Raw genomic sequence first — 22,092 nt, forward strand, 5'->3', positions numbered from 1 at the left:
TCAAGCCTCACCTCAAACATGTTGTTTACTGCGGGAGTGCATTGTCTTATCTATTTTTAAATGAATTCCTTCAACCCCTCTATCTTTATGTAGCCATTGTGAGTTAATTTCTGTGCCCAGTGCATTATTGACAAAGCTCTCCATCTCCGCTTTCTCTCACATCCCTGGGACCTGAGTCTGCACACCGCCCACATACACTACCCACCTGTTCTTTTGAACCCTACCACAGAGACAGTCATCGAGAGTCTGTCTATAGAGCCTCTGCTCTATAAAGATCAATAAAATCCTTCCAGCTTGTCTCGTCCTCCCTGTCCCTCAGGTCCAAAGCAATTTACAGTCAGATCCATGAAAATATTCCATGATCAAAATAATCTATAGCAATTTGACTATTTGTTTTTATGAAATATGCTCTAAAGTTTATTTAGACACCTTCTACGCAGCCCAGGTAAAACATCTAATGACAGGGATGAGTGAGGCAGAAAAAGTAGAAGGTAACAAAAATGAACTCAGTCCAATCCCTAAGTTCACTAATATTTGGTAGAAATAAAGTAGAAAGTACGATAAATAACTATTGCGAAGCAAATACTGCAAAAACATTGTTAAAAAAACCAAAAAATATGTTAAAATAAAGAAAATTACAGAAAATGAAATGATCTATTTGAATGAAATTGCTGGAGATCCAGAATTTAAGCCAAATAAAAGCGACTATGTTTTCAAAATATGGTCAAAAAAGGGATTAGTTAGATTTTGGCAACTGTTACAGATAATGACATGGATTCTTTTGAAAATATTTCCAGACATTATAATATACCAAGCCATGATTTTTATAGGTATTTGCAAATAAGGAGTTATTTAAAAAGTAAAAAAATAAAAGATATACATAACATTCACACACTTTTGAAATACATTATGGAATATCATAATGACAATAGTAAAAATACTATGGGGAGTATATATAAAATCTTACATGTAGAGGAAGAATCAAACAATGTGCAAAGAAAATGGGAAGAGGAGACGGGAACAAAAATAATGGAAACAGATGTTCAATGAAATACATAAAACAACTAGTTCCTTTTCTGGAGAGAATTTGCCTGGAAAATAAATACAACATACTTTCTAACACAATAAATTATCTCTAAATATAAAGGAGGTGCTAATTCTCAGTGCTGGAGAAACTGTGGAGAAAGCAATGCAAATTATATACATATCTTTTACACATGTGATATATTAAATACCTTTTGGTTAGAGGTTTATATGTTTCCTGAAGAAATATTTTAAAAACCTTTGCATTTAAAGGCAGAGCATATTGTACTTGGAAAACCTCCAGTTAGTATGGGAAAAGATGAACAATATCTAAAAAATCATCAGAATCACAGCACTGAAGCAAATAACAAAAAACTGGAAAAAAAAACAACAACTACACCCCACAATATATTAACTGGAAAAATACAATTCAAGAAGTAAAATATATGGAAGAGGGAACTCACAGAATGAGGAATATGGAAGATGTGTTTGAGAGGAGATGGACTCCACTTGAAGAGAAATTATGACAATATCTTAAAAACACTACAGGTTGGTTCTATCTGCTGTCAAACACACAGACATCATTAAACATCTGACCACACACTGTAGTCAAATTAGTGTTCAATTAATCCATGCATTTTTTTGTTGTTTTTGTTTGTTTTGTTAATCAGTTCACAAACACCCACACATATTATTGTCTGTATATGTATATATTTTTTTAATGCTGTAACTTTTTTTATATGTTTATACCATAATTTGTTTTGTTTGTGTTAAGTTTATTTATTTTATTTTATTTTTCCATTTTCTACAAAAAAACCCCAAATTGTTTCAGTTTTCTAATGAAATGTATAATAACGCAAATTTATATTTAATATTTATATAAAAAAGTTTATATAGACCACAAAACAACTAGTCAACTTAACCCACGTTGTTACCAAAACTTCCCCAACAGGCCTATTGGCTGAGCCATTCACTGTGATGATAAGCATTATGATATCCAGAGAATTAATGAGATTTAGCTGCCACTACAGAGAAGAACAGCACTTTCCTTTCAGTTCTGCTCATCAATTACAGAGATAGGATGAATGTAGAAATTAAACTGGCAGATAACTGCCGAGTAATGAGTATGCTTACTGATTAAATCACCAAATTATGAACTGCATCACATTGTGCTAGAAACAGACCTTGTTGTTAGATGACTATTCTCAGTGCACTGTCAAAGAGACAGTCTTCACCACAACAACAATAACAACACAGGAGGTAACTGGCATTTTGGTGAATGCATCTGGCCTCATCTGTATGGATTTCAACTCATTAAGCACACAGTGCTGGGTACACAAATAGCAAAGGGACAGCGAACACATTGTGGCACTATTTGCTCTGTTCTTTACCTCATTTCAGTACAGCAAGCAAAATTTTATGGACAGTTTTACCAGTTCATGTCTCAAATAAACAATGAGAAATTATACTTTTATTCTTGCACATAACCTCCCAATACCAGTCTGCAATTCCCATGTGTCACTGTGGTCACTCAGATATCCGAATGTCAGGGGGCTTCTTCCTGTTGGCTTTATACCCAAGTGACAAGGAATCAACTCTCACAGGAAAATGTCATTTTATTTTGCATTAACTGTTAATTGGGTGTGTTTTTCCCAGAGGTGAGGGTGGCTGTAGCTGCAGGGAGAAATTCACTTTTGTGCTAAGCAAACATCTGCTTCTCCTCCCCTTTCATGTTTAGCTCTGTTTAAATTAGACACACCCTGACATAACTCCATGAGTTCAGGGATGTGTCTAGCTCTGTCTGTCTGATTGCGGCAAACTGGTCGTAATGTTTAACTGCGTTTGTTTTTACTTGTTTCTTTTTTGTGTAACTGCCAGGGCTTTATAGAAAGTAATAGCATAATAGCGTCTATTACATTTTTCCAATAAATCCTTTATTTGAAAAAAAAAAAAAAAGTAATTAATTGGATTAAATAAATTATTTTTCTACTGAATTCACTTTCTTTAATGAATAAATGTCATTTATGTTGCTGTTAAACTGCTGCTAGACCCATTAAAGGGGGGTGCCTCTCTTTGTGATTTTACAGTTTTTTGACTGCAGTAAAAATGTTATTTTTCAAAGGCTAAACGCCAACAAACATGGACTGAAGAAGAATGTTATGATGGATATAACATTGCTCTGGAGTTACTGGACATATCTGGATCACACAAGTTGAAAAAAACCTTCCTATGAGGCCTTAACTGGAACCTTCAACAGTAATACTACTAGTGCAACAGTCTGCAACTGTGCAGAAATACCAATTTTAAACAAAATCAAACCCCAAAAAAAAAAAAAAACGCTCAGCATTTGAAAGTGGATTTAGAATTTGACGTCAATATAGCGAGTGATGCTTCAAACTATTTGATACAGCCCTAACTTAAGCACATGACAGTCTCTTTTAAAAATCTTCATGATGAAGTTTGACTGCATCCATCTTAGTTTTAGACCCTTTTATTGGTTAATATGAGGTTATCACTGTGGCAAAAGGCAGCAAAGTGGCTACATGACCCTCATCCCAACAGCAATATGTAAGCGTGGGAGCCAAGATGATCAGAAAATAATAAACACATATAATACATATAATATAATCCAGTTTATGTTCACATTGTGTTTCACTTTAACTCATTACATGATACTAGATGGTGATAATACTTAATATATGTCCAAGTTCAACTTCAAAACCTAATTTTACTACTTATTGTTCTACAGCTTTCTATCATCAAAGCTTATAATGTGGAGAAAAATAAAATAAACAACCTACTAATTGTATCATGACAATATAATTCTACTAAAAATCAAAGAATTAATACTGACATATTGTTCAGCCTGACTTATTTTTACACAGCCGACCATATGTTTGTACATGTATTATTCAGACACGATCAGCCTGCCTGCACCACTATCAAACCATGAGAACAACCAGTGTTAAATTCATTAAATAAAGGCTGAGCTTTTATTTGTAGGGGTATCAAATACTAATACTAATACCAACACAAGGAAGCCTGTCGTCTGTTACAGTGGTCAAAGTCATGCACAGCCAGAGAAGTCACACAGCAGCAATGCATGATGGGCATCTTAGAATGAGACAAACTGTTAATGGCAAATCAAATATGCCATAGTGTCTCTTAGTGATGTGTTTTAGTTTACATTTAGGTGTACTGAGATTGTGGTTTTGTTTAGAAACAGATTTCACTTAATTCGCTGAGAAGAAGAGTGATGACACAACGCATCGGATGTTTCTTAGCAACCACAGATGAGAATAAACCTCTACTTCAGGTCTTCATCTCGAAAATGTCCGTACTAGGGATCAGTGCAAAGGAGGAAACATGGCTGAATACATTTTTCCAGCTAAAATCTGCTGCCTGCAAATTCACTTTGTCAACAGTTGGGGCATGATTTTTGTTTCGCTTTTAAGAACTGCTTGAGACAAAAATGCATCTTAATGCATACAGAAAAACAGAGATAATTCTCAGTGCTGTGGTAGGAGACATTATCTTTACTGCTACTCTGTGGCTTTACATATAACACAAGCAGCCTTTAAGGGGACAGATAAGTCAGTTGTCACTCCCATCACATCCACTAACACACAAAACAGATGTCAGCTGTTCTAAAAACAAAAATGCTGTCCTTATAAACATCAGGAAGGTCAACATGTTCACTTCTAAAACTGAGACTCCAGCAGTTCACAGTATCTGTCAGCTCACATAAACTGCCTGAGGAGTATGAGGATGCAGTTCTTAATGAGAGATTTGTTTTCTTCCATTATCAGCAACTGAAACTCTGCTACAACCACTTTCCGATTTACTGCACACTCATGTAAAGCTTCTGCCATATACTGTAGACGTTTTGTTTGCGATGCCACACTCACACAAAGATCTCAATGATTAATCCACTGGGCGATATAACCGCATCATACAGGATGGCAGCAAACAGCAGCAGGGACTTGATGCCCCCAATGTTCACTCACTGCAACAGCCAGACTCTGCAATAAACTGTGGCACACAACAAGCTTTACAAATATCAGCACCAAAGCAACAGACATGAAACACATGCAAGACATATTTCTCTCTTTCTCTTAAAAAAATCCCCCCCCTCGTTCTGTTATGATTTCCTCCCTACACACTGTCAGCTTGTTCCATTCACAGCAACTGTGTTTACTGACACCTCATTTGTCACTATGAGCTTGGTTGTGCAATATTTTTAGAGTGACAAGTACCATCCCTCACACAGAACTGTTTTTAACTTCTAGCAACACACTATTCACATAAACAGGCTCTACAGTGGATGGTGCTGTTCATCATTAAGCAGCATAGGTTACAGTACCTCTATCTCCCTGTCTTGTCCTGTTCTCAGTCTCCGTTACGGTCGCAGTGGCCTTGTCTGAGCTCTTGCGGGATGCTGGGACATGTAACTAGGCCTGGGACGGCCGATTCACCCTCCCCCCGCTGGCACAGTGGAAGAGAGAGAATGACAGCAAAGAGAGAGAAAAGAGAGACAGGATACGCACTCTCCTAAACACAAACTGCTCTAACACCACACAACCCCCTCTTTTTCTCTTTTCTTTGCTTCTCCTGCTGTAACTGTCGCCACCTCCAGTGTGCTGGTGAAGCAGTTTTTTTCTCCTCTTTCCTCTGATTCTCTCTCTCTGCCTCTGTCCCTCAGCTGCTTCCTGGATTACACCGGTTTTCAGTGCATGAACAGCACAGCCTTCAAGCTCCCGGATTTAAATACTGGGCTGGAACATACCACGTGGCAGAAAGGGGGAGGGACTGGGGTGAACCACTTCAGGCTCTATTGTGCTGTAAAATGGAGGAGGCCCTGCACCTCAGGCCACTCCCACTTCTTCTCTACCTCCCACCTCTTATTCATGATGCACCGCTTTGATCATCTCATGACTGCAAACCTTTAAATCACAATGCAAAAACCAGTATTTTACAAAATATATATGAAATGTCCATTAAAAGGCATATTTTATTGCACATGGATTAAAACATTCCTTATTAGTATGTGTGATAAAATAGTTTAAAGTGCACTCTATTAATTCATTTGCCTAATCTGGAATCACCAACACCGAGGCACCGTAAAACAGTCATTGGTTTGTTGTTTTTCTTTGTAAGATGTTCTTATTTATTGATTTCATCTGTTTTCATTCACTTACTGTTTCCTGTGTAACAAAATAAATACTTTCAATGTGTGAAATGTGATTACTTGTGTTAACATATCAAAATATGTATGACTGAGCACAGATATGTCAGTATGTGATTGTGTGTTTATGCAGTGAGCTAATTTACATGCTGCATGCCATGTAACTTTCTGCACCGATCACATGATGCAAGTGGAGGCTGCTTCCTGCCTCTCTCACATGACTGCTGTGCGGCACAAAGAAGGCCTATCTGGTGTCGAAGATGTCTGTTAAGCTAACTCAGTTACATTTTTAGTGAACTTTTTAAAGCAAAGCCTGTCAAGGAAAGTCCTAGGTCAAACAGCTTTAATCGCACAGACACACATGCAACCATCACTATGAAAGACACACAAAAGGCAGACCAACAAACTACAGTGGGTGCTGAATTCTGAACACACTTTTTTGGGGGGCTTTTTTGGCCTTTACTGGATAGGACAGACTAAGTGTGAAAGGAGAAGAGAGAAGGGATGACATGCAGCATAGGGCCAAGACCCGAATCAAACCTGCTGCCACTGCGGCTAGGACACAGCGTTTGTACATGAGGCACCCGCTCAACCAACTGAGCTACTGGGCGCCCCAACATCCCAAGTTTTGTGCAATACCATTGCATGCAAATAATCCAGCTTCAGCTAAAATCAAGCCAACAATCTGCAGTAAACAAAGCTCAAAGGAAACTACGATGGCAATGTTGCCCTACTTGTTTGACTGTTTTTTCATCTTTCCTGCCACAGTACCCAAAGTCAATCATGTGTACTCACCTATTTGACAGGCAGAGAGATTTACTAGTGGTACCTTTGTGCCTACATGTCTCTTAAATATGAGATCTATCTCTATATTTGTCAGTGACACAAAGTTGCATGCCTGCACAATTGACTGACAATTTATATGAGTTTAACAGAAGAAGATACTTAACCTCCATATTCTAAAGAATATCGGAATACTTCCCACAATCAACACCTTTTTGTAACCCACAGTTTTGTGTTGTTTTGTTTTTTTAGGAAAAAAACTGCCCTAGTTTTACAATACTCTCATTTCTCTAGCTGTTAGATGATGGACCGAAAATGTGGTGGTAAGTGATGTTTCCACATCCTTTCTGCTGTTGACTAAGTAGGCAATTTCACAGCTGAGCTGAGGTCTAACCGCACCACAAATAAACAATGTATTTAGAGATTTTTGCTTAAAAAATACTTTTAAAAAATCATCACATGGAGGGGTTTTTGAATAAACAGATGATACTAGATAAACAGATAAAATGGTAAAAAAGTTAAACATGATTTCTGAGGCATATTTGCCACCTTTGCATTTATCTATTTTTTTACAAGATTAACATAACAATATATAATGATTTAAATAAGACAGAAGTGACAAACGATCAACTTAATACGTGCAAGACAGTAAAAATACTACTAAATACATTTTTAAGCCTAGAAGTACGTTGCTCAGGACTTCGATAAAGTAAAGGAAACAAATGTGTCCTAATTCCATGACAGCTTGTGGTGGTGGTATACATTTTGCAGAGTGCAAAGCTTTTTTGTACACATAAAAGTGACAATTAATGTGTCCACTTTTTTTGCACCCAACATTCTAGCAGTGTTTGCGGTTTTTCAGACAGCAAGTCAGTCAAGTCATCCATCTGTAACCTAAAGCCAGCTCCAGCATCTAAACAGGCAATCATTTGACATGAGTTTCTGATCACACATAACAATCATGATTTGTGTTTGTCTTTGTACAACTGTAACCATAAACTTCATAATCACTGAAACATGACACAGCAAAAATCTAGACAGACAGACAGACAGACACACACACACACACACATATATATATAGCCTGTAGTAGAGCATTCAGATATAGGAAGTTATAAAGACATTTATGCCAACATAGTGGCGTTTAAAGGGGGGTTTCCTCAGATGAAAGCTACTGTCACTTCTGCCTGGTAAGTTACAGCCAAGTATAAAAGATTTATGTGACCTGCAACCTATCCTATAGAGCTTGTGAGAATTTCTTATGTATTATATTTCTGTGAACTTGTACGAGCTTGAGGCATTTTACCTCCGCCAGGTATAAGCCTGGAGGGGATCATACGTTTGGCTCTGTGTGTGTGTGTGTGTGTGTGTGTGTGTGTGTGTGTGTCTGCACATTTATGACTGTATGCTCAAGGATCTCTCATAATTGCTGAGTCACTTTTTTGTTTTTTATTTTTTTTTAAGGAAATACTATTTGATTGACTGCTCTGTTCTGTACCGTTATAGACTGATGATTCCTTCCTCCTCTTGACCAGCAAGTAGGGGCCACAAGTGATCAACAAAATGACACACCAGACAACACTTTCAAATACTGGCTAAAATGAGCCTTGTGTAGTCTGTTGTGGGCCACATTTTAGCCTTTTCTGTGGCTCAAAAACTGACATCCGTAGTGAAGTTTGGCCTCATTCTGAGCCAGAGACTCTGTTTAATTTCCTAGACAACATGTTATGATCCCCTAAAGTTAGGCATAATACAAGATGAATAAATAACAGTCTTTGTTATCCTGACACTAAATGATGATTATGAGTATGTCTTTTGCTATTGATGACATTACTTGCTTACAAGAATAAAATAAGAGCAAGCTGAGAAGTTTGTTATCAAAGGCCAGACAATACATGTCCACTTTCTTTCTTGAAATCACTTTTCTCAGAAGCATCTTCCTATTTGGCGTCTTTTTCAGCCAAAGCTTGAGCTTCACTGCTATTACTTCTGTTGTTTCAACGTCTCTTTTTCCCAAGACACTAATCAACAGAGCACAGGGGAGTAGCTGTGCATCGTTTTTGACTCCCTTTCTCCCAAGGGAAAACAAGAGCTGACATTACTGCTAAGGCCCTCGTCAAGCAAACCTAATCTCTAACCCTGTACAGCCATTCCCGTGTGAATAAAAGGGACAAACATTTCAACAAAATACTCAGGCTTCTCAGCATTCAGACCAATGTGCTGGTTATCTCCTCCTGAGTCATATAGGACAGTTCTCAAAACAATGAATCCTGCAGCCCATCACAGGAAAATACACAAAAACACAACCTGTTTACTCCTATACGCATACATACATATACATAAACATGTACAAAGCTAATACATATGCACACACACATTCACACTCCCCCCTCCAATCTTCTCTGATATCTAGAGCCCTGTCTGCTCACCAAACCTCTTACCACCTCTCACCATATCTGAATATAGCAAAGAAAAGCACAGTGTCACTTGACACTGTCAACACGTAGCACACTGTACTTAGCACTGCTCGGACATTTAAAGGTTAACATCCCATTCCTAAGACCAAAGGTGAATCGGGCATCAGGACTAAAGGTAATAAAAAAAAGTGTTGCTTCACAAAGATGTTGAAGTGAGGGGGCTTTTGATAACACATGTCTATGGACTTCGATACAGACTCACACGTGCACGCACACACCTCAACACTGCTAACTTTACTTTGGGATACTCTGTTGAGACTCTAATTCTTGCTTTGTGAAATAACAACAAAGCTTACTGTGGTAAGAAGGCTAAAGGTTATCATAATGTTTACATTTTCATGTTATACAAAGTTTAAAAAAATACAATCGGATAAAGAATATCATCGGCACATGTAATTTTCTCCTAAACTGCCTGTCAGACCTTTTACACATGGTTTCATGTTTCAATTATAGGAGAGTTTTTGTTCAGCCAGGGTCATTGTAACCGATAATACAGTGTAATACTGAACACGTGACACTGCAAAATCATGATATTTTCTGAGACAGTTATCGCACAGTGAACATCTCATAGTGCTGCAACCCTAATGCAAAGTCAAATAATAGTGAAAAATGGTCCATTGCAATTTCTCAGAAGCCAAGGTGACATCTGTTACATTTTGTTATTTCTGACCAACAGTTTAAGACCGCAGTATATATTACATTTACACTGATATACTACAGAGAAAAGCCTCAAATTTAAAAAGCGAGATGCTGAATGAAAAATTAATTAAAGGATTACGTAATTATCAAAATAGCTGCTAATCTATTTTCAGTCGATCGACTAATCCACTAATCATTTCAACTCTTGAAGGAATGCTCAAGTTTCTCGCTAAGGAGAACACATTTTGACTTAACCTATGGCTACATAAGAAGTGACAATGTATATGATCTATTGATTTAAAGCTCAAACCCACTCTCCAAGAGTGTTTTACTCTTAGAGCTCACCCTGATGAGTGTGTGTTGCGAAAGTGTAATGGTGTTTACATCTTTTCACAGTGCATTAGTGGAGATCATTAAGTGACCAGGGGAGCGCTGAGTTATTCACTGACTCACTGAGGTCACAGGACAATAATAAGCTGGTCAGGGACTAAACATCAGCTGACGCTGGTTCATCTGTGATCAATGAGGTGGATTAAATGAAAACAGATCTTCATTAGAGGCCATGCTGAGAGCACAGACAGACCGAAGCAGGATGCTTAACTGTACCTCAGCAGTGAAATACAACCTGTCATAACCATGTTTATCTGCACTGTCTGTCAGCCTGCAAATCACCCCAGTGAGACTTGGAGTGTCCGATTGGCACAATGTTGAGCCTGGCTGCTCTGAGCATGAGAGTGAGTGTGTGTTTATGTTTTGGTGACAATTAAAAGGACAGATATTGTGGCTCGGCTGGTTTATCTACACACCCTTGGCAACAACAGGCCCACCTGTTGGTGGCACAGCTTTCAAGGCCTTGATTCCTGCTCCTCCAAAATCCCTTTTCCAGAACTGATACACTTCCTCTGTTACATGGGAAGCAGCTGAGATATTCATAGCAGTAGAAAGCCGTGGAATTTTCCACCCAAACACACAGCAAACTGGTCCTCATTCACATCTAACTGCAGGACAGTCAAAGACCAGAGACACTGACAACTGTCCACTTGTTTAAAACTGATGATCTGACTTTACAAAGCACTTTTGTGGATGGGACTCCCTCTAGTGAGAAAATGGCAAAGTGCACTTATTAAACGTGCCAATAAATGTATTGTAGAAAAAGCAGGTCACATCAAGTGTTCTAAATATTCACCTTTTTTCTCCATATTTCCTCTAGCACAATTTATCAACTGTTTTCTAACATAAAAGTCATCACTGTCATACTCTGTTGTTGCTCTTAGTCCCAAATTTGTCACCACTGGTTTTCTCAATGCTCTAAATATTTCAGTTTAATAACACATAACATACTCACATGTGTAGTGACACTAAGATCCTGCTTTGTCTCTCAGTAGTAAAGAAGAAAATCTAACTGTCAGGCACAGGGTTTGCTGGCTGTGCAGGTTAAAGTCTATAGGGCAACAATGTGCAGATGTGCGCATGATTCAGGAAGGAGTGCAACAAAGCCCCCCGGCGGTAACAGATAAGAGCCCACATGACTCGGCAAGTCATGACATACAGAATATACATGTATTCAAGAGCCTACAGAGAGAATGCCATGGCAGGAACATATACAGGATTAACGGTGAACCAGAACAAAGGGAGCCTGGAGTGTTGGAGGGAGCATAGTATGTCAACTGCAGCGAGAAGCAGGATGTATGTATGAATTCACACAACTGTTAATGAATATAACACCATGCACCAGTCAGATGCAAGTCTGTGGTGACAAAAGTCCTATTAAAATATCAATAACTAATATGTTATTGATAGAATGAGAATGAAGCATACAGATCAATGTGGAGCAGATTAAATCGACTATGCATTCATTTAGCATAATTAACGTATTCAGAATTAAATAATGTAGTATTACACTGCGCCGCTTTTAGCATCATGTCTCATATATGCTCAAGGCATACATGTAATTGTATACACAATGCAAACACCAGAGACCTTCTCTCCTGTAAATAACCCAGCACCATACAGAGCACAGAAATCCACAGTGGGCAATTCAGTTCTATTTTGCAAATAGGGATGTCCCAAGGGAGTCTTTTTGTCTCCGATCCCAATCCAGGTCATTTGATATCGAGTATCGATTCCCGACCCGATTCTTGTATTTACCTGGATAATACATGAGCAAAATGTACACTCTAAGCACTTCAAATCAATGCAGTGTATATGCTTGACAGTTTAGTTGCTCTGCAGTGTAATACAAGAAAAAAATCTGCATTCAAACAGTTCCTAAGGTTTTGTGGTTTTTTTACAAAAATAATTAAGTAAACAAATTTAAAATATTTTTATATGGCACTTATTATAATTCCACTTAGTGCAGCATTTGTTTTTTCAACGAAATAGCAAAGTAAACAAACTAAGATGTGTCGAATTAGTCTTATAGCTTAACTCTGACACTCCCAGTCACAACAAATAAAGATCAGTAACAATTCCACTTATTAAAGAATCAATGTAAAATTAGTTCCCTAAAAATTTTCAACAAAATCTTCAGTTCCACTTAGGGTGTTGTAGCAGCTTAAGGTGTAGCATGAAAAAATCCAGTTTGTACTTATTGGAGTAGCAGCATTACAATAAAACCTGAGTATCTGCTGCAAATCATTCTTTCCGTTTACAACACCTGTGTGACGCTGGATGTAAACCAAGGATCAGGCTCAAAATAAGCAATCCCGATTGATTAAAAACTGCATTGATCGGGCCCAATACCAGTCCATCCGATCCAATCGGGACATCCCCATTTGCAAATGTGACTGAGTGGACAACACAACTTGAAAGAAACAAAGAAAATCTGCTGCAACAAAATCATCTGACCATACCAGGGAGCCTCCATTTAAAAAGTAAAGAGGATGTCAAGTTAGTGGCCAGTGAGTTAGTGAAGATCAAGGCAACAGCCTCTGTTTAAGATCAGATCGCAGCAGAAAGCTCAGCAGTGACTCATGCCAGAATGAGGAATTCCCTCCACCTCTCTGGCAGATACTTTAATAGCCTCTATACATCATGCCATATACTGGAGCTTTGGCTGCAGAGCTAAGACATTACATATTCTGCTTCATGTGATGCAACGGTCCAGTGGGAGAAAGCAGTCAGCAGGCAGAGCCAGATTCCTGCAGAGTAATCAATGTTTCCACCAGCAAATCAACACTATCACTTACATAAGAGAACTGTTTCAAATGTGCAGGAGTGCTGGAGATTTTTTATTTGGGGAGGGAACAAAACTAAGATTCCACAGAGGCAAGATGCTGTGGAGCAGAGATATGCATGGTGCAGAAACACAGGAAATGCCAAGAGCTTCCGTTCATGACATGGATTTAATACCAATTGCTCAAGCTTCAGCCCCATTAGATTTTTCTGCAGCAGCAATTTGGCATCGAGAATGCCAACAGAGTGGTGTGGTCAGATGGAAGGGCTATAATGGGTGGCCTACATGTGGCTCTTATGACGGACTGGGAGTGCAGGGGGGCTCAGCCAAGCGGCTAATTGAGAGGACTTAAATGACTGCATGGATGGAGAAACCTCTAAGTTATTTATTACTGCAGCAAAGACAGGCTTCCTCAGCAAATACAGTATAGTGTGTGTCAACGTGAGTTACTGCTTGGGATCTGCTGCAGCATCCCTCCAAACACTCAACATTTTTGCTGCTGTGCTATGGCATGCTGAGGAAGTAGCTTTAAATTAAATCAATATTAACATTTAATTGCCTCATAGACACATTTTTGCACTAACTTTCTAGCTTCTCCCAACAGAGACCAGTTAGCATCGACTTCAAAGGTTATCACAGGGTTACAATCATTGGGCCTGTATCCCATCACATTAAAAAGTTAGACACCTCTACACATGCCTAGTAAATTCACACTACTGTCAGTGAATATAGGACCATGCACCAGTCAGATGCAAGTCTGTGGTGACAAAAGTCCTATTAAAATATCAATAACTAATATGTTATTGATAGAATAACATCTGAGGCTGAATTGATTCGACAGTTTAACAGTTATAAATTAAACTAAAGTAAAAACAGATAAATAAATAAATTTTAAAAAAGCCCAAACAATCAAAATGGAATTAGGAAACTGCATTTTCTATATTTTAGTAACAGGAACATTTCAATTCAAAGTTCTAAATTCTAAAAAAAAAAAAAAAAGTCTAAAAGTCATTTTCAATAAAGCAAACTAAAATAATGACACTCAGTCAAAGTTCATCATAGTTATCATATCTGGGATGCTAACTTAAATGCATGGGTTAGGATGGCTGTAGCAACAAAAACAAAACTTATGATATAATGAGGTTTCTTTTTCTCCACATGGTCACAGCATATTCCCCTGAATAAAAATAATGAGATTTTGGTCAGACAGTTGGGGAGGGTGCAGTTGCGAGATAAAACGATCCCACTGCTCTTTTTAACCCAAACTGATGAGATAAGCAGAAGCCAGCAGACCCCATAGTAACCTGTTATTGCTGTAAGAGGAGGGCAAAGGGGCCAATTAAGGGCTGGGTATCCCTTTACAATGTGGCAATCATCACAAAATCCCTTCATAAACTGCCTACATTAAATATACAAACAAGTTAAATACATAATCACAAATGTCAGTCAACCCTTGGGGGTAAAATAATCATTAGCCTAAGGGTGCATATCTTTTTGGGCGGGCGACCCATATAACCGCTATCTAAGGAAAACAGAGAGGCAGTTCCTATACAGTAGAGTGTTAAATCATTAAATGTAGAGTCTGATCCAAACATTAATGTGTTTAGGATTAGCTGTTACAATGTATTTATTGCCTACTAACAGCAGTGTCAGTTACTGAGCAGTTAAGATTACTGTTTAGTTTAGAGCTGACAATATTTCCTGACTAACTGATGAGTCCATTATCAGAACTAATGAACAACCATTTCAGTAACTGGTTGATAATTTCAGATAATTTATCAAATCAAAATGCCAAGCACTTCTTGATTTATGCACCAATAACATGGTTATGCAGCTCTGAGAACATGCAATGTGCTTTTGTCCATATTTTTGACATTTTAAACTACTAAACAATTAACTAATTAATGAGAAAAATGATCAGTAGTTTGACTCAGTTGCAGCCCCAGTTTACTTTAAACAGTCTTGAAAGTGAATTGCATTACAGTTTCTAACAAAGCAGAATGCAGGCTGAATGCTAAGTATATAACATCAGTCAAAGCTTAAAAAAAAAACCTTAAACCAATATCTAAAAACACAATCAAAACAAAACTGGGCAACTAACAAGAGTTGCAGTGGTCCCCACCTCTGGAAACTAATTTCTTCCCTTAATGCTCCTGGTGAGCAGCATGGATTCTCAAAGCCTCTGCACAAGCATCTGTGTCATTTCATGACTCCAAAGACAGTTCACTCATTCCCTCTACAGGACCCTCACTCACCAGGGCTGGTGGTGCTCTGCAGGCTCCCCCTCTTTCGAAACGGGGATTTAGGTTTAGGCTTCCCTTGTCCATCGTTGTTGGAGGAGGAGGAGGAGGAGGAGGAGGATGACATCTTGCCGCCTGTGCTCCTGTTACTACTGGAGCAGAGCGAGTCAGATCTATGCAGTGGCCAGAAGAGGGAGAGAGGAGCAGTAGCTCTAACGCTAGAGCTCTGCCTCATGTTGGGGCAGCGGGGCGGCAGGACCCATAGTGGGCCAGGAGAAGCTCCTCTGCAGAGTTGGCTCCTCCTCCTCCTCCTAGCCAGCGGCAGGTCAACAGGCATGCCGCACAGCGACGAGCTGAAAGGCAGCCCAAGGCTTCCCCGGATCCTGCTGGGGGCCATCCTCCTTGGTTGCCCTAGCAACCAGGGAATGAGCTTCCTGTAGCCGATGCAGGGAAAAACAGCCACAGAGGAGGGCATTGCAGATCAAAGTGTGTAGCTAGCATGACAGCCAGCAAGCATGGAGACCGACAACACCCCGCCAGCTGAACGCCAAGGTGAGTAAAGGACAAAAGTTTTTTCCACTCATCTAAAAATAGCAATTAGATATGCTAGATATCATGAGAATGTGTATTCAAGCGAGAGAAAGGGATCCAGATGAAAGGCAACTGGCAAAAAAAAGTCAAAGAACACAGACTGGTCAGAGTGGATCAGCGCAGAAACCAGCTTTGTGTGTAAGCTGACTGGTGAACTCTCAATCTTCTAAGCTGGAAAATTCTGAGGGGAGTCATCCTAAACACACAGAGCAAGGCCCGCCTGACATGATGTTTTATAAATAGTGACAACCAATGCCCAGCAAGAATGGAAATGCAACCCGTGACTGTATGTGCACAACTTTATCTGCTCTAGTTCCTTTAGTTTAGGAGCAATACTTATTATTACACTTTGTGTAAAGTGTAGTAACCACAAAAGCTTCCATAAGTCAGCAGTCTAAAGAAATACAAACAAAGCTGTTTTATTTTTTACCAAAACTTTGACTGTTGACACTGTTGTCTGCACACCCAACAGCTAAACTGTAAGATAAAACTTTCAGACTCTTTTAAAGTACTTATTAACTCCAAAATTGAAAGGTGTTGTTCAACACACAAAAAATGTATCTGTAGCATGTGACTGTGTTTGCTCAAATTTGGCTTTTCAAAAATAGTACCCTTCTTTAAGACTCTCTAGGATCCTCACTGAATACATATTAAGGATTTTTCATGTCATGCAGAAAAAATACATATACTAAAAAACTGCATCACATCTTCATTATATTATTAAAGCTGGAGGGCACTGACAAGTGACTATGTAACATTGGCCTTAAACCGTATTTTGAAAGTTTGGCATCCTGTCACTTGACAGGTAGTCAGAGGAAAAGATACAAAAAAAAGTAGAGCTCGCCATCTAGTGGTGGGAAAATGTTATGCAGTTCAACAAAAACACAGCCTGTACTCCTGTGCACACAGTTGCTGTTAAAGCACATTCAGTTTATCAAGTTGTAAATCCATGAGAACAAACATTTTGCCCACATAAACAATACAGCATGAAGGGGCTTCACTATTATTTAAATGCAGCATACTGATCATTTGGTAAGAGTGAACATTTTTACTCACCGCATACAGTGCAGTGACAGTATTCACAGTTTTGAGCGCAGTTTCGGGGATACAACTTAGTATAGAGACAGTTTCAAATACACTGTATCTGCAGTTCATTAACTCTTCAGCACTGGAGACTAACTCAAAATCCAACCTTTCATCATTCATTTCCTCTACCACCACTTAAACACTTCAGAATACAATTCATGTTGCAAGCACATAATTATGCCTCAAATTTTTAGAAGTAAACTGGCCTCTGGTATTACAGTAGATACAGAGTGTGATCAGTTTTGAACAAAATGCTCAATATTCATTCAGAATCAATTCAAACTGATCAAATGTGGATCAGATATTTGGAAAACCAACTATTTCTGAGACCAAACCCCAAAACACTATAACTGATCACCCCAGTCTGTAAAAGTGAGATCTATGTTACTTTCTGCTAGAATTTATGTGGAATTAGTCTTTAAGCATTGACCAAACCAATCAAAAACCAATTTAAACTATGCCTTGAAGATTAAAAACCAAGCTATGGTACATGAATCAAATAACTACAGTTCAACATTTCTATCAAATGAGCTTAGCAACAACATCTTCTTAAGACAGATTCTGGTGGGGTGACTGACAAATGTAGAAAAAAATCTAGGTTTATCTTTCCCGAATTAAAGTAAAAAATCTTGTTTCTGAGTGTCTCCAGCATTTTCTGAAATCTGACCTAGTTTTTGGGAGAGCTGACGCTCACCATCTGGTGCAGCAGCAGCAAAGAGTAAAAAACAGAGGCCTACTTTTGTCTGAAACTAAATCTTAACTACCCCCAAAACTATGTCAAATATTTTGCTACAACCAAGCAACTCACATTCCTTAAGGCCTTACCTGGAAGCAGCAGTCAATTATGATTGTGCTTGATTGTGCCGTTATCCTTTTTTGGGTTTTTCTTTGCCTCCTCTGTTTGCTTAAGCTGTCTGTCTACACACCCTTTTGCTAAAAATGAGACCACTGTGCCTATCACCGGCTGCTTTGGGATTTTTCCCCCCACTCCTTCAGAGCAAAGCTCATGGAATTCAGCATTTTGTTTGCAGAGGCCATACACCAAAAAAACACTGTTCTCTCTTTCAAAGCAAAGCCTTTCATAGGAAATGTAAAACACCATCAAACCCTACTGTGCAAAGCATCATTTTCATTAATTAGATTAAGTACACTTTGCATTCAAAGGCTGACGTTGCCACACCTATGCATGAGAAAAGCAAACCCGTGATTGTTTTAGCATTTCAAAAAACAGAACCATAACAGTGCTTCTGCTAATCAACAGGACTGATGGTTACTATTTGCAAAAACTAAACTAAAACCTAGCAGTTCTGCATGTTTTTAAGCTTTTTGTATTTTTTTTTCTTTTGGCTTTTTTTGTGCATCACTGAGCTGAAGATATTGGTAGGGTGTAGTAATGGGATGTCACTATTGAGATGACACCTTGGACACATGGTGATCATGTTACTTTTGTTTGTTACTTATGCACTTTTCAACACCTGTAGCATTAATCTTAGTATTTTTACTACAAACATAGTAATATTTAAGCTGAGTAATTACTAGTTTCTCCTCGACAATAAGGATAGAGACTGTCATGTGAGTATTGCTGTTGGGCCTAGACATCTGAGACCTTGGCCCCAAATGTTTTAAAAGCAGCCCTGGATCTCAATATATAAGCTTTACATGTGTTTAAAAAAATAGAAAAGGCCTCGTGATAATAAAAAGCTCATTCCATTCATACATGTACTTCAATAACATATTTTTTTACACTCCACCACTGTTAACATGAATACATACATTTAAGTATTTTCCCATTTCTAGTCAGTGCATTTTTAATGATAACAGATGTAAAGTATTCTGCTCCTATTCAATACTAATTACTAGCAACTAATCATACTTTTAACATCACAATTCATAATTTTTCTGGAAAATTTAAAAAAGTTCTTAAGGATAAACAAAACTTAAAGTGTTTTTTCAGTGTACTAACAATTATAATTAAATTATGTATTCTATTGAAGATGTATTGTAATTCGTATACTACATTGCAAGTAGTTATAATGGTAATATTGGTGTACTTAGGTAAAGTATACCCGTTTTCAAGTCATTTGTAATATGCTATTAGTGTGCATTCTCAAAGTGTACTTTCATTTTACTTCATTACAAGTATATTTAAGTACAATTACAAAAATGTATTTTTGCAATTTATTGTGAGTTCATTTAAGATGTATTTCAGTGGATGGAAAGTATACTAAATGGCAAATACTTATAATTGTTCCCTGCTAGGAAAAAAACAGCTTGACCAGCTTAAACTGGTTGACCAGCTGTTTGGACCAACCTAAGGTATGTTTTTGCATATTTTTTGATGGTTTAGCTGGTTATACCAGCTTGTAATGGTCACTCTAGCTGGTTTATCAATTTAAGCTCCTGTAAAACTGAAACCAAATCAACTTCCTTGAGTACAGGGAAATAACAGTGTCATGAGTATGAAAAGCAAAGAGCATAAATCAGTTAAGTCTTCTGTCATGTGTTATGCAAAAAGATAAATGTGCACAGTTTGACAGGCGGATCACACCAGCATGTCAAACCATCAAAGACCAGCAAGAACTGGATCAGCACCATGTAAGACCAGCCAAAATCACCTAAAACCAGCTACCAGCATCAGCTGTTTTTCTGCTTATTTTTTCAGCAGAATATTTAGTTAACTTTTGACAATATATTATAATCTAACCATCTACAACACACCCACCTCATGGACCATCACTACACCACTGCATTCAAACCGTTTTAAGCTGTTGGAGGTTAGCAGTTCCCTTAAGATCTTTAAGGGTAAACTATCAAGCATCGAGTTAAGTAATTTTGACTTTTACTACAGTACTGAATGGCAGCTGTTTGCCCTGTGTGACTGTTTGCAGACTTACCACCTGACATTGTTGAGATCCAGCTGGGAGCAGAAGTTCACAGCAGTTAGCACAACACAGGAAATGTCCTGAGGAAAACACACAGAGACAGAGACAGAGACAGAGCACACAGTACGTTACACCGACAAAAGATAACCTGAGTTAGCAAGCGAGCTGATAAGCTATCAGTTAGACAACAGCGTTATCTGTAAGATATGATTAACTTTCTTGTTCGGTTTACCAAATAGCTTGACATAGCTGCTGTTAAAGTTTACCTCTCACTGTCTCACTAAGTTAGTTGGCAGCACAACACGGACTCTACTGACCAGAAGTTAGTTTAGCGTCGACAACTTTCATTTTAACGTTGGCGTTTAACGTTTCGTCGGTGACTTCTCGTCATAGCGTAAACGTTAAGTTACACCACAGTCGACGAAATAACAATATGACAGTTTAGGATAGTAAATATTGTCATTTACCAGAGATGGTCTTTACTTTCGGTGGAGTGGGTGGGTGTCTTGTCTTTGACTTAAATGCGTACCTTCCGCTTGCTCTCTTTGTGTTGTGGTTCAAAGGTCACCAGAGGTCAAAGGTAGCCTTTAAAACAATAGGTAATTTATACAGTAGCTCCCTAAGGTTTTCTCTCTATTTTAAATTCATTTTGCGGGATGTAAGAGCCAGTAAACATTTTTACACCCCAAACTGCCTACAAGGGGGGGAAATAGATACAAATAAATACAGTTATCTCTCACTTAATCTTGTTTAAATCTTAGTTTTTAATTTGGTTTCAATCTGTTTCCAGAATATGTTTGCTTATTTCAGCAATTATTATTATTATTATTATTATTATTATTATTGAGGGTGGTAGGGGCAAGATGAAAGAGGTTTAGAATAAATGTTACTATACACAAATGCAATGCTTTGTGCAGGCAGTTGACTCACAGTCATGCAGACGTCCCAGTCTCAATAAACATCTGCACTAATTTCCCTCATAGTCTAGTAGGTGTGTTCACAAATTTTATCAAATTGACAGACTTAATCATAAAACATTTTCCATCTATTTTTATTTGTATTATTTTATGATTGCACTGTATCATTATTTTTTTTTCTAGTTTTTATTTCAGTTCACTAAAATGATTTTTGTTTTTTTCCACACCTAGTTTTAGTTATTTGTTTAGTTTTTGTTGATTGTAATGATGTTGCCCTGATGGTCACCAGACCTAGTGGTTGAGGAAATAGGCGATTTGAAAAGAAGCAATATCACATTGTAAAAGTACTCAATTGCAAATAAAAACCCCATTCAAAATTTCTCCCCATTCAGAATTGTTAACCATGTACAATTATTTGTCATTTACTTTCAAAAGTGATAGTACTAATAATGCAAGCAGAACTGATCTGTCAGTATTACATATTATTGTCATATATTTTGGGTTCATATTACCAATGTATTATCTTTACTTGTATATTATATAAGCATGGTTTTAATGCTATGGTTAAGATGTAGCTAAATTTAGCTGTTTTATTTTCTTGGATAATTTCATTTACTGCTTAAAGGTTTTTAAAAATGATGACCTGGGATATATGTAGTGTCAAATAGTGGTGGTGTAAAAAATACATTAATTCTGACTGTGGTAAAATAGGATTAGAAAGTATCAGACAATAGAGTTACTTAGGTAAGTAAAAATATAAACTAAAAGTATTTCAAAGTTGTACCTAAACACATTACTCACATTACTTACACATTACACTGATTTCACTTGTTAATTTTACCCAATAAAAACAGTTTTAAGACATAAACCAGCTGTAACATGCCTTAAAGTTGGTATATTTAAGTAACACCCAGACAGGCTATTTGCAGAAGCAAACTGGAAGACTGCCAGTAAAGTAAAAATGGGAACAAATGCAGTGCTGACTCAGGACTTTAGAGACTGAAGTCCAACATTAACCATGTGTGTCACTCGTGAATAAAAACCATTAATCCATAAAACCAACAGATAAGATGTATAATAATTCAGTAGAACCT

The 22,092-nt window shown here is 37.8% G+C and overlaps 1 protein-coding gene across 4 annotated transcripts in view; it reads right to left on the reverse strand.

Moving 5' to 3' along the window:
• LOC121956315 (AMP deaminase 2) overlaps nucleotides 1-20,607 on the reverse strand; it is a 38,798-nt gene extending 18,191 nt beyond the window's left edge. For 2 of the 4 annotated variants that reach the window (XM_042504468.1, XM_042504461.1), the window contains exon 1: nucleotides 15,538-16,070. In XM_042504468.1, coding sequence (XP_042360402.1) covers nucleotides 15,538-15,997 — 460 coding nt within the window. In that variant the 5' untranslated portion in view covers nucleotides 15,998-16,070. Of the gene's footprint in view, nucleotides 1-5,386; nucleotides 5,466-15,537; nucleotides 16,071-20,093; nucleotides 20,162-20,548 lie in introns of those variants that run through there. The other 2 variants (XM_042504476.1, XM_042504484.1) reach the window with 2 other exon arrangements.
• Nucleotides 20,608-22,092: the final 1,485 nt, after the last annotated feature.

The sequence above is a fragment of the Plectropomus leopardus genome, chromosome 2 (genome assembly GCF_008729295.1).
Source record: "Plectropomus leopardus isolate mb chromosome 2, YSFRI_Pleo_2.0, whole genome shotgun sequence".
Taxonomy (NCBI): Eukaryota; Metazoa; Chordata; class Actinopteri; order Perciformes; family Serranidae; genus Plectropomus; species Plectropomus leopardus.